Genomic DNA, 13057 nt, shown 5'->3' on the forward strand with positions numbered 1-13057 from the left:
GAGAACCACAAGTTCTAGGCCAGTCTAAACAACTTAGCCAGACCCTATCTCAAAATAAAAATGGCTGAGTATGTGGCTTAGTGATTAAGCACCCCTGGATTCAATCCCTGGTATGAAAGAAAGAAAGGGAGGGATGTGGCAGGGGGGATGAAGTAAAAATACTGATTATACATGAATGTGGATTCATGATGAGTTAACTTGGTATAGTGGATATTGATACATGGTGATTTTTTTTTTTTCTTGTTCTTTTCCAGTGTTCCATTGGCAAGCTACAATAATGGGGCCAGTAAGTATTGAGATTAATTTCAGAATAAATAGTTTATGTAATTTACTCCTTTTAATTCCAGTTTTCTTTATCATCAACAGAATGACAGTCCCTATCAAGGTGGAGTATTTTTCTTGACAATTCATTTCCCAACAGATTATCCCTTCAAACCACCTAAGGTAATTGGGATCTAATAATTGTTTTTAATGCATTCTGTGTGATACTATTAAAGAAATTAACAGAAATTTTCCTTTTTCTATAGGTTGCATTTACAACAAGAATTTATCATCCAAATATTAACAGTAATGGCAGCATTTGTCTTGATATTCTACGGTCACAGTGGTCTCCAGCACTAACTATTTCAAAAGGTAATGGAATGGATATTTGATACCAAGATGAAACAACTTTTCTGTTTAGGGTGGTGCTTGGGCTTGAACCCAGGGCGCTTAACCACTGAGCTACATCCCCAGCCTTTTTTATTTATTTATTTATTTATTTATTTATTTATTTATTTATTTTTTGGGTGCTGGGGATCGAACCCAGGGCCTTGTGCTTACAAGGCAAGCACTCTACCAACTGAACTATCTCCCCAGCCCCCCTTTTTATTTTTTATTTTGAGGTAAGGTCTTGCTGAATTGCTTAGGGCCTCACTAAGTTGCTGAGGTTTTGAACTTGAATCTCCTGTTTTAGCCTCCTGAGTCACTGGGATTATAAGTGTGTGCCACTGCAACCCAAGCCCAGATACCAACTTTCTAATATGAAAAGTGATGACCAAAAAAAAAAAAAAAAAAACCAACTGAAGAGTTGTTTAAAAGAAAAATCAAAGGGCTGGGGTTGTAGCTCAGTGGTAGAGCACTGACCTAGCACGTGTGAGGGGCACTGGGTTTAGTTCTCAGCACCACATAAAAATAAATAAATGAAGCTATTGTGCCCATCTACAACTAAAAAAAAAAATTTTTTTTTTTAATGAAAAAGCATATGATAATGGGTTAATGTTTAAAATGTGAAGAACATATCACATAAGAGAAAAAGAAAAAAAAAATCATCTCACCAGGTGCAATGGCACACACCTATAATTCAAGCAGTTTGGGAGGTCAAGGTAGAAGGATTGAAAGTATAAGCCCAACCTAGGCAACTTAGTGAGACTATCTCAAAGTAAAAGGGCTGGGAATATAGCTCAGTGACAGAGGGCCCCTGGTTTCAATCCCCAGTACCAGAAAAAGTAAAATTTACCATTTCTTCAGTGAATCTGTCTGCCGTAAAGTGCCCTTAAAATGAGTTCCCATTTTTTCACTTTTTTTTGTTTGTTTGTTTCTTTTGGTCATACTGGGGAGCAAACACAGGGCTAAGTAAACATATGCTAAGTCAGTACTCTATGACTGAGATACATCCTGAGGCCCACATTCCACCAATGAACCACATCACCAACATCCTCCCTCCCTTTGAGTGGTACTGAGGGTTGAACCCAGGGACACTTTGCCACTGAGCTATAGTCCTTTTTTTAAAATTTAGTGACAGGGTCTCATTAAATTCCTGAGGGTCTCACTAAGTTGTGAAACTGGCCCTGAACTTGAAATCTTCCTAAAATTTTAAATAGGGGCTTAAAATGTAGCTCAGTGGTACAGTGCCCCTAGGTTCAATCCCCATTCCCCATCCTCCCACACACAGACTAAATGTTGATGATGTACATTGTAATGAGTGCTATAGTGCAGTAGAAGGGTAGGTTTGTACACTGTTACCTGTTAAGAAACTTAATTGTCCATTCCCCTGATCCAGTAATTCCAACAATACCAAATGCCAAAAAAGCTTTGTATTGAAGTACATTTGTGACAGGGATCTGTTTTTGTTTCATTTTGTTTTGGTACCAGGTATTGAACCCAGGAGCACTTAACTGCTGAGCCACATCCCCAACCCTTTTTTGTATTTTATTCAGAGAGAGGGTCTCACTGAGTTAGGGCCTTGCCAAGTTGCAGAGGCTGACTTTGAACTCACCATCCTCCTGCTTCAGCCTCCCAGTTGGCTGGGATTTCAGGTGTGGGCTACAGCACCTGGATGACAGTGATGTTATTTCTGAATGTTGGAGATTACTTATAGGTGCAGTAGTAGAGGAAGAAATAAATCAGTTCTAGCACATACATTTAAGAATATTGGTTAATTGTGCCTGGTATGCTGGTGCACATCTGTAATCCCAGTGGATTGGGAGACTGAGGCAGGAAATTCACAAAGTTCAAGGCCAGCCTGGGCAACATAGAAAGTCCCTATCAAAAATAAATAAATAAGTAAAGAACTGGGGATGTAACTTAATGGTGGAGTGCTTGCCTCCTGTGAGAGGCACTGGGTTCAATCCCTAGTGCACAAAAAAATTAATTGAATTTAAAAAGGCATGGCACTAACCATGCAGTGGTGTGTGCCTATAATCCCGGCATCTTTAGAGGCCTAGGTAGGAGAATCACAAAGTTCAAGGCTAGTCTCAGCAATTTAGTGAGACACTGTCTTAAAAATAGAAAAGATAAAATAAATACTGTGAGCTGGAGCTATGACTCAGTGATATAGTGCTTGCCTAGCATGTGTGCAACACTGGGTTTGATCCTGAGCATCACATAAAAATAAATAAATAAAGGTATTATGTCCAGCTACAACTAAAAAAAAAAAAAAAATTAAATACTGGGAATGTTGCTTAGAGGTAGAATGCTACTGGTACTCAAATCCCATGCCCCCCCTCCCCCACAAAAAAAAGTATGGTACTAAAAGTTATTAGTAGAACATTTGCCTAGCATGCACAAGGCCCTATCATACCCCTCCTATCATACCCCTTCCTCCAAATAAATATAATTATTGAAATGGAAAAATGTTTTTTGAAAAAAGCAGAAAAGGGAAAATTTTTGTATTTTAATTATATTAAAAAGTTTTAGATAGGTGGAAATAAGACAGAGTTTTGACATTTGGTAGTAAAATTTGATATATGGAAAGTGTTTTTCTTTCTACTTAAAATTACCATGTCTGCAGGGCACAGTGGAGCATTCCTGTAATCCCCGCAACATGACTGAGTCTGAGTACTGAAAGTTTGAGACCAACCTGGGCAGTTTATCAAGACCCTGTCTCAGTGGTAGAGGGCCTGTACCAGAAAAAATAAAAATTTACTATTTCTTTAGTGAATCTAGTCAAGAGGCAACATAGCTTCAGGATAAAGAACATAGATTCTAGCTCGACATCATTGTGCACATCTGGAATCCCATGGACCTTGAGACTGAGGCAGGAGGATCCCAAGTTGGAGGCTGGCCTCAGCAACTTAGCAAAGACCCCATCTCAAAATAAAAAAAAAATTTTAAATGAGCTGGGGGTGTAGCAGTGTGGTAGGATGTCTCTGGGTTAAATCCCTAGTATAATAAAAAGAACATATGTTGAAATTCCAGCTCTACCTCTTATTGAATGAGATTTAAGACAGAATTCTATATGCTTCAGTTTTTTCATCTGTAGAATAGGTATGCTAATAGGTTATATATTGTTATCATGAAGTTTTTTTTTCAATATGGAATGCTTTACAAATTTGCGTGTCATCCTTGCGCAAGGGCCATGCTAATCTTCTCTGTATCGTTCCAATTTTAGTATATGTGCTGTCGAAGCGAGCACTATTATGAAGATTAAAGAAATAAAATTGTAGTCAACTCTTTCCTTATAAACACTTTAATAACTGGGATAAAGGCACAGTTGTCACAGTATTAGAAGTTTGTCATGTTGTAACTTGAATGTTAAGATTTGTTTACTCTTCCAAATTAATTTTTTAAAGGAAACCAAAACTCCACAGCTTTAAATTAAAATATCTGGAATCTTAAGTACAAACAAATAAGAATCCCCAGAGAACCACATTTTTCTTTATTTTATTTATTTTTAAAATTTATTTATTTATTTTATTTTTTACAGACTGCATTTTGATTCATTATACACAAATGGGATACATCATTTTGTTTCTATGGTTGTACATGATGTAGATTCATACCATTCATGTAATTTTATTTTTGGTACTGGGGATTGAACCAGGGACACTCAACTACTGAGCCACATCCCCATCCCTTTGTATATTTTATTTTGAGACAGGTTCTTGCTAAGTTGCTGAGGCTGGCTTTGAATTCAGGATCCTTCTGCTTCTGCCTCTTTGAACCACTGGGAAAGAACCAAATTTCTAGAAGTTGTGAATTTAATAGTTTTTTCAGAAAAGTGGCATCTTTTTGTAGGCTTTCTTTCAACTTAAGGGCTATTAGAGAAAGTGTTTATCATGTGTTTTTGTCATTGTCTGACCTGGTGAAGATTCTTTTGTTTGCTCTTCACTAAAATTCAGTGGAGATGTAAATCTAATAATGGGACCCGGAGAGGTGGAATTGTGTGAGATATGTGTATTCGAGGGGTTTCGCTAGATAGCTGAAATCTTTTCCATCTTTTTTTTTCCTCTTCCCTTTCTCATGCCTAGTGTTAACTTTTTTTCCCCATACTATTGTAAATCATAAGGACTGTTAGAAGTTTATTTAACTGATGTTCTTTCTGGATAGGGGTCTTAAAATAGTTATAATGCCATTATGTTGAATTTAATTATGTTGTCTAGCCTAAATAAGTCATTTTTATAAATTGAATGTGCAGGTATTTCTGTGAAAGGCCTTAATCCCGTACGTGATAATAATTGTCCTTTAACATATAGCCTATCCTCCCCCGCCCCTTCACCCCATTACTAGTAGGGATTGAACTCAGGGGTGCTCTAACCAGAGCTATACCTCCAGTCCTTTTTACATTACATTTTGAAACTGGGTCTAAGTTGTCCAGGTGTCCAGGCTGACCTCAAACTTGAAGTTCTCTCTCAGCCTCCTGAGTAGCTAGGATTACAGGTATGTGCCACCATGCCTGGTTATGGTCATTTTCAAGGACAATAATTTTGACCCCAAATCCCCCTTTCTTTCCCCACCTCTTTTTTTTTTTGTGGTGCTGGGGATTGAACCTAGGGCCTTGTGCATGCAAGGCAGGCACACTCTACCAACTGAGCTATATCCCCAGTCCTTCCCCACACTTTAATACGGGGGATTGAATGCAGGGTCTCACATCCTTAGTATACACTCTGCCAGTGAGCATATCCCCAGTCTCCCTCCACTTTGAAGATACATGTTAGTGGCCTCAATATACAGAAAATGTATGTATGTAAATATAGGTAAATGTTTAGTCATATCAGTGAGGAACCTATGCAGGTTGTAGAAGTAGAAGTTACTCTTGTTATAGAGGAAACCAAAATCAATTTTCTGTGAATTAAAGGAGCTAAGTAGTGTACCAAGAATCCTTTCATTAGGTTCAGGTAATCACTATCCTGCTTTTCTTTCCTAGAAAGAAAATCAGAAAAGCTACTTCTTTAAAATTTATCCTTTTAAAGTTGCCTAGAAGATTAAGTAAAGGACTGTACATGATGGCATAAACAAACTTTTAATCCCAGCCACTTGGAAAGCAAAGGCAGAAGACTGTTAAAGTTCTGGGCCACCCTGGGCAATGTAACAAGACCCTGTCTCAAAATAAAATAAAAAAGAATGGGCTAGGGCTAGCTCTGTGGTAGAGTGCTTGACTGGCATGTGCAACCCTGGGTTCAGTCTCCAGTACCATCAAAAAAAAAAAAAAAAAAAAAAAAAGGAGGAGGGGAATGAAAGGGAATTTGTAACACATACTAATTTTGCAGTGTATCTAATTTTATGTGAAGAATCAGTGGTACTCTTGCTAATTTGATAGACCGCTGAAATTTATTCTTTTTATAGTGAGTACTTTCATGAGCATTCAAAAATTCATAACTCCCTTTTGTAATTTCCAGGAAATACATGTAGTCTTTTCAAATTGGTATTAGAATGTGCCATGTTTGAAGAGAGGGCATCAGTTGATGGCACCTGAGGATGGGAAGAAAAGATGTTTTGGCAATAACATTTACCAGAATTGTGGACAACAGGAATGAAGAGTCAGAAAATATTCTTTCCTGATGTTTTTTATTTGCTATATATTCTTAGGCAAAGAAATAGGTGTTTTATTACTAAACTGAACAATAAAGGGCATGTCAACTTTTTCTTTGTCTCTTAGAAGCCCTTGATCTCTAGAGAATAGATTTGATAGGAAAATTAGTAAATCCTTTTCTTGTTGAATTTGGTGTTTTGGGAATAAAGTGTGCCCAGAGTCATTGCCTCTTGGCACAGAATACTAGAGAGAAATAAGATACTTATATTCTGATAGCATCAGAATAGAAGGATTTGAATTTATTTCATTATGTCAGGGACTACTGAATTTAATGTTTTCAGTATCCTTGTTCCCCCTCCTTTTGCATTCAACAAGGAATGCATAAATTAATGACAGATTTGAATAGAAGAAATTATACTATTAAGGTTTATCTGCTGTATATCATGTTATCACTGAGGAAATATCTTAGATGAAATCTAAATTATTGCTGAAAAGAATTTCAGGCCTTAGTAGATGTATATTATGTTCTCTGTAATAAATGTGTGACAAAACAGTGATTGTTGGATTTCTCAAATGTCATTTTTGCCTTAGAGTATTCAGTAATGTGATTGTCTTTGGAATTTTGAAAGCCATATATTTCTTTGAACCTGGACTTCTGAACATTGAACTTCATGTGTTCTGATAAGTGTTCTTGGTCTAAGATTTGTGAAAGACCTATTTTATTTTATTGTTTTTTTTTTTTTTTCTTTTTTTTTTTTTTTTTTTTTCTTCTTCTTTTGGTGGTGCTGGGGATAGAACCCAGGGCCTAGTGCATGCTTGGCAAGTGCTCTATCTCTGAGCTACACCCCCAGCTCAAGACCTGGTTTTTCTAATTCCATTCTAATCATTAACTCTGGACCAACTTCTTTGGGAATTTAGGCATAAAAGACAGTTAGGTCTACTTACATCTGGGGTAATTGTGACACTTAAATCAAAGGGACTAGGTATTCTTATCTTGGAGGCCAAGGTGTCTGTCAACATAAATTTTCTGTTATTTTCATTTTAATTTTTTAATGACTGAACCTGACACCTGTTTCAACTTAAAATCTCTGATGATTACTTTTAAATAATACAAAGGACTCAGCACAGTGGTATACTCGTATAATCCCAGCAACTAGGGAGGCTGAGGCAGAAGGATCGAAAGTTGAAGGCCAGCCTCAGCAATTTAGCAAGGCCCTAAGCAACTTAGTAAGACTCTGTCACAGAATGAAAAATGGCTGGAGATGTAGCTCAGTGGCAAAACACTCTTGGATTCAATCCCCAGTACTGTAAAAAAGAAAAAGAAGAAAGATAAATTTATAAAGTTGCTTGTTACTATAGTACATATAGGTCCTTTTTTGGTGTAGGAGGCAGTGCTGTCAGTTGACCACTGTGCTACACCCTCAAGCCCTAAATTGTTTTTTAGAATTTTTGTCTTGTTTTTTTTTAAACCCATTGTATGTACTCTTTTTCTTTTTAAAGAAAAAATAGAGGACCTCAAACTCACAATCCTGCTTCAGTCAGTCTCTGAAGTAGGATTATAGGCATGGGCCACTGCACCTGGCTAATCCCTTGCATTTATTCTCTATTAATTTACAAATTCATGTATATTTTTTCTTCCTAGTACTCTTGTCCATCTGTTCTCTGTTGTGTGATCCCAATCCAGATGATCCTTTAGTGCCTGAGATTGCTCGGATCTACAAAACAGATAGAGAAAAGTAAGTATACCTCTAGATAGAAAGCTGTCATGGTGGGTTGGAGATGATTGTTTCAAATCTTTCTTGTCTGAGGACTGAACATGGACCAAATATCTTAAATGAAGTCTCAGTATACTTTCCTGTGGACAAGAAAGAAGAGTATTTGCACTAAGTATCATTATAAATAGATGATACTGGTCTTAATCTCTAGTTGTTCATGTCTCCTGTCTAGATAAACTTTTCTACAATACATTTTCCAGCAGCTTTATGTCTTGACTTTTGACCTATAAAGCATTTTGTATCAAGTTTCCATTTGTTTTACTTAGGTATTTGTATATTAATGGGAAAGGAATTGATTTTTCTACCATTAGACATAATCTAAAGGAAGAAAAAGAAATTACTGCTATTAAATGTGAAAGCTCCAAATTTCTTTTAAAAACAAAACTTGATAAGAGAATTTAGATGTTTTAGAATTGTATACTATGAATTATTGAAGAGTGATCAGAATATCAAAAAATAGTGTTATTCCTATTTTTGTTTTATGTATTAATGGAATTGTTGGAGGAACTAGATAGAAGCAGTTGGGTAGTTTTCTTAAACTACTGTTAAAATACAAAGGATTAACTGGGTGTGGTGGCACATGCTTATAATCCAGCAACTTGGGGAGGCTGAGGCAGGAGGATCACATGTGCAAGGCCCTAGGCAACTTAGTAAGACCCTGTCTCAAAATAAAAAATAAAAAGGGGGGGAATACACACACACACACACACACACACACACGATTAAAGAATAATTGAATTTTGTTGGATTAGACGTAGTATTTTTGTGGTTTTTTTTTTTTTGTATGTGTGTGTGTTTATTTTTATATATTTATTTTTTTATGGAGCTACAGCAGGAATAGCATTTGATTCTTAGTTTTGTTTGTGTTTAGGCCCAAATAGCATTGTAGTCATGTATTTATGGCTACATTCAGAATAAAATTAGTTGGTTCTTAATTTTTTTTTTTCCAGTTAGCCATTTTGCCTACTGCTTAGAATTATGGCCATGAATGCTTACCATAGGCGGATCCTAAGTTACTGTGGTAGTGTTTAGCAGAACTTTTCTGCATCCTGCCTCTCCCCCCTCCCCCCTGCCTTCTTTTTTGTTTTTGTTTGTTTAGTGTTTTTGTTTTGAGACAGGTCTTGCTATGGTGCCTTGAACTCCTGGACTCAAACTCCTCTTGCTGAGACTAAAGGTGCCTGCCATCATTCCCAGCCTTGCATCCCTCTTTTAATAGAAAAATTACAAAACCTTTCGCTCTGCCTATTTACTACTGGAATGTGTTCTGGAGCAATAATCCCATACATTTTTGTCAAGCAAAGTTAAGTTCTGCCAGAACCAGTTATTTTATTGATACAGACGAAAGCATGATATATCAGTTTAATCACTGTTAGTAAATAATTTCAAGAATTATATAATGTAGCCAGGCAAAGTGGTGCATGCCTATAATCCCAGTGGCTCAGGAGGCTGAGGCAGGAGGTTTGAAAAGTTCAAAGCCAGCCTGAGCAATGGAATAGTGAGGCACTGAGCAACTCAGTGAGACCTGTCTCTGATAAAATACAAAATAGGGCTGAGGATGTGGCTCATGTGGTCGAGTGCCCCTGAGTTCAATCCCCATTAACCCACCCCCCCAAAAAAAAGAATCATATAATGTAGAATTCCAGTTTTTAAGAACTTGAAATAAATGAATTAAAATAATTGAAGATCTTTTGTTGAAATAAGTCAATCAAGTATACAATAAAACACATGCCAGCAAATACCTGAATTTAACTAGAATCCTCCACAAGTACCATTTACAGAAAATTATTTTGCATGTTATAGCTCTTTCCTGTTACCGTTGAGTAAAGGCTCATTATAAATTAGAGGTAGCCTAGTGTGATTGAACACACCTATAATCCTAGCTACTTGAGAGTTTGAGGTAGGTGGATTGCAAATTATGAAGACCAGCTCAGCAACTTAGCCTCTGTTTCAAAATAAAATAAAAAAGGCTGGAGATGTAGCTCAGACTAGAATGCCCCTGGGTTCAATTCCCAGTACCACTTAAAACAAAACAAAACAAAAATTAAGGTTAGGGCTGGGGTTGTGGCTCAGTGGTAGAGTGCTTGCCTGGCATACGTGAGGGATTGGGTTTGATCCTCAGCACCACATAAAAATGAGTAAATGAAAGTATTGTGTCCATTTACAACTAAAAAATATTTTAAAAAATTAAGGTTTAAAGGTAGCTTTACTTGAATAGTCTAGAAGTTATTTCACTCAAGTTATTAGATGGGAATGAATGAAATCTGTTGCTAACTGATTCCTCACCTGTGTTAAGCCAAGCTTCTCTTTGTGTGTACAGGTACAACAGAATAGCTCGGGAATGGACTCAGAAGTATGCGATGTAATTAAAGAAATTATTGGATAACCTCTACAAATAAAGATAGGGGAACTCAAAGAGAAAGTCCTTTTGATTTCCATTTGACTGCTTTCTATGAGCCCACGCCTCATCTTCCCCTGTGCACATGTTTACCTGATACAGCAGTGCTGCGTGTTGTACATACTTGGAACAACAAACTAGAAATACTGTACTTCTGTACCAACATTGCCTCCTAGCAGAGAAGTGTGTGTGTGACAAGCCAGTTCTCCAGGCGTAACCTAGGTGTGAGACTAAAAAACTTTCCTTGTTGACTTAAATTTGGATAACGGCAAGGTGTGAGGAATGGTGGGTGGAACACAGTGTATGCTTGGAAGGGGTAAAGCTCCACTGACCTGTAGGAGATTGTTTTTAAGTGGAATCCATTTAAACTCAAAACAGTTATGAAAAACAAGGTGAAGAACATGAAGCTGTTTCTGTATTCATTTTATTTGGAAGGACCTACAACTTAGGTGAGAAAGTTATGACCAACCAGATTAAACTGTACCCACATCCTATATTTTAAGGTCTAAGTTTAACTGGTCAGCATTTAAATGGATTGGAGCTATTAGTATATAAAGTGTGATGGGCTTTGTTCCCAACTTCTTTTACATCTCCCTGCCCCTTCAACCTTCGTCCTTTCAGCCCCTTTCTCCATATTCTTTGGTTTGTATGTGGTTTCTCAGTTAATACATAGCTAATAGCTCTTATTTTTCTTATGTTTTTAACTGCTTAGGTCTATTTGGATGTAAGGGTGAAAATTCATTTGATGGAAATACTTGTGTATATTTAAAGACCCAATTGCTCCTCTGGAGCTTGTACGTTCAAGAATGATTAATCTGTGTAATAAACTGATTACTACAGTCATTACATATAGTTTTGTGTGAATAGGCTTTTTGATTTTAAGAACTTTGTCCAGCTGAGATTAGTGGTGGATTTTCTTTCACTCCTGAAATGTTTTCATTTATATGGTTGCATTTCAAAATCATGAAACAATTTCAGTTTACCTAGTAAAAAAGGACATCTTGAGCAGTTTTATTGAACAAAGATAGAAGCATAAGCTTAAAAGCATTTTTGTGAAACGTATGTGCAGCATTCCAGGAACATGACTGTTAAACTAAATAAGAAATTTGCTTTATTAATGAAACTAAACTGCATCACCAAAACCTGTGACATTCCCTTGGTACATAGGCCATAAAACACAAAGGCATTGCTGTTTGGTAAGTTAAGCCTCTGTGATTGTAATTATAGAAGAGCAACTTTGACCAAACCTGAGCACAATCTTGTATTGGAGAGTCTCCATAATTACTTTGCACTAACATTTGCAGGATGTTCATCCAATTTTAAATTGTACTACATGTGACTTTTTGAAGTCTTCCCTTGACTCTGGTAAAATGTAGTTTGAAACTTGTAAACAACTGTGTCTGCCAGAAACATCATGTGTGTGAACTAGGCAAATTACCATTTTTTTCCCCTTCTTTTCCTAATTTAAATGTAAACCAGGCCAGCCGGAAGGCCACGAATGATGCACTCTAGCCATCAGGTTCTTTAAATGCATCTTTACACTCTTGCACAAAATTGAGGAATAAATATCCACTGCTTTTGGTTTTAAACTTGGTTACCTTGTCTTATCTCTCAGTGTCACTTTTTCATCTTAGAAAGAACTGTGATACAACCTAAAACCCTCTTAAAGTTCTGCATCTTTGGATGCTGGATGCTTATAAGCATTTTAAGGGTGCTTATTAGCATCCTGGACCTTGTAGAAAAGGTTTAACTGTTAACAGGTGTGGGAAAGGAGTAAGAATTGGATTCTAACCTAAAATTACCCTGTATTGGTACCATGGGCAGGTGGGAATTCAGTTGTGGTGTTTTTGTTTGTTTTTGTTTTGGGTTTGTGTTTTTCTAGGGTTTTCTTGTTTGTTTTTGTTTTGTTTTGCTGATCAGGCCTAGGGTCTTTCACACTTGGCACATGCTAGGCAAGTGCTCTGTCACTGAGCTACATCCCCAGCTTGATGAATTCATCTTTTTTTTTTTTTTTTTTTTTGGGGGTGCTGGGGATCGAACCCAGGGCCTTGTGCTTACAAGGCAAGCACTCTACCAACTGAGCTATCTCCCCAGCCCCTCATCCATTTTTGATTTACTATTAACTGTGCTGTTGACTATGGGTCAGTTGCATAGATCTTGAAAGCCCATTCCTTATGTGCCTCTCATCTAGTAGTAATAAGAAACTAGCTTATTACCACTTATTAGGTTATCATGTGAATATTTTCACACGAGCGCTCTAAAGTATTTTTGTACTATATGAAAGTTGTCATTCCTGGTGTGCAGGTGCCAGATTAAAGGTTTGGATGGTCACAAACAACATTAAGCTCTTGAGTGCAATTTAGTTTAGTCTTGCTCATTTGAGTATTATACACGTTTGGTTCAGTCATGTGCATGTGCCTTATCCAGAATGAAGGCTTAGTGAGGGAGGCCACCTTTGCCACTCAGAAAAAAAGTGTTACTCAGGGTGGTTCTCATCTAGGAGCATGTTGTTCTTTATAGGAGTTTCTATGACTTTGTCATCTAAAACTAGTTTGCAGCAACCTTGACTATCTTGAAAAATAGTTACAAGGGAATGTCAAAGTGCATGGGTTTTCTTCTTTAATAACAGGTTGAAATATTTTGTCAAGTTATAGT

At 36.9% G+C, this 13057-nt stretch overlaps 2 protein-coding genes and 1 non-coding gene across 4 annotated transcripts in view; 2 read left to right on the plus strand and 1 right to left on the minus strand.

The window, feature by feature from the left end:
* Positions 1 to 11995, plus strand: part of Ube2d2 (ubiquitin conjugating enzyme E2 D2) — a 51203-nt gene extending 39208 nt beyond the window's left edge. For both annotated transcript variants that reach the window (XM_047555003.1, XM_047555004.1), the window contains exons 3-7: positions 255 to 286; positions 367 to 444; positions 528 to 633; positions 7875 to 7968; positions 10325 to 11995. In XM_047555003.1, coding sequence (XP_047410959.1) covers positions 255 to 286; positions 367 to 444; positions 528 to 633; positions 7875 to 7968; positions 10325 to 10370 — 356 coding nt within the window. In that variant the 3' untranslated portion in view covers positions 10371 to 11995. The remainder of the gene's footprint in view (positions 1 to 254; positions 287 to 366; positions 445 to 527; positions 634 to 7874; positions 7969 to 10324) is intronic.
* LOC124987786 (U6 spliceosomal RNA) lies at positions 3789 to 3895 on the minus strand. The gene has a single exon (XR_007109296.1). It is a non-coding gene; the product is annotated as a U6 spliceosomal RNA (small nuclear RNA).
* Positions 7875 to 13057, plus strand: part of Cxxc5 (CXXC finger protein 5) — a 58494-nt gene continuing 53311 nt past the window's right edge. Inside the window, exon 1 of the mRNA XM_047555001.1 lies at positions 7875 to 7968. The gene's annotated coding sequence lies outside the window, so the exon portion shown is untranslated. The remainder of the gene's footprint in view (positions 7969 to 13057) is intronic.

Source organism: Sciurus carolinensis, chromosome 6 (assembly GCF_902686445.1).
Source record: "Sciurus carolinensis chromosome 6, mSciCar1.2, whole genome shotgun sequence".
Lineage (NCBI taxonomy): Eukaryota > Metazoa > Chordata > Mammalia > Rodentia > Sciuridae > Sciurus > Sciurus carolinensis.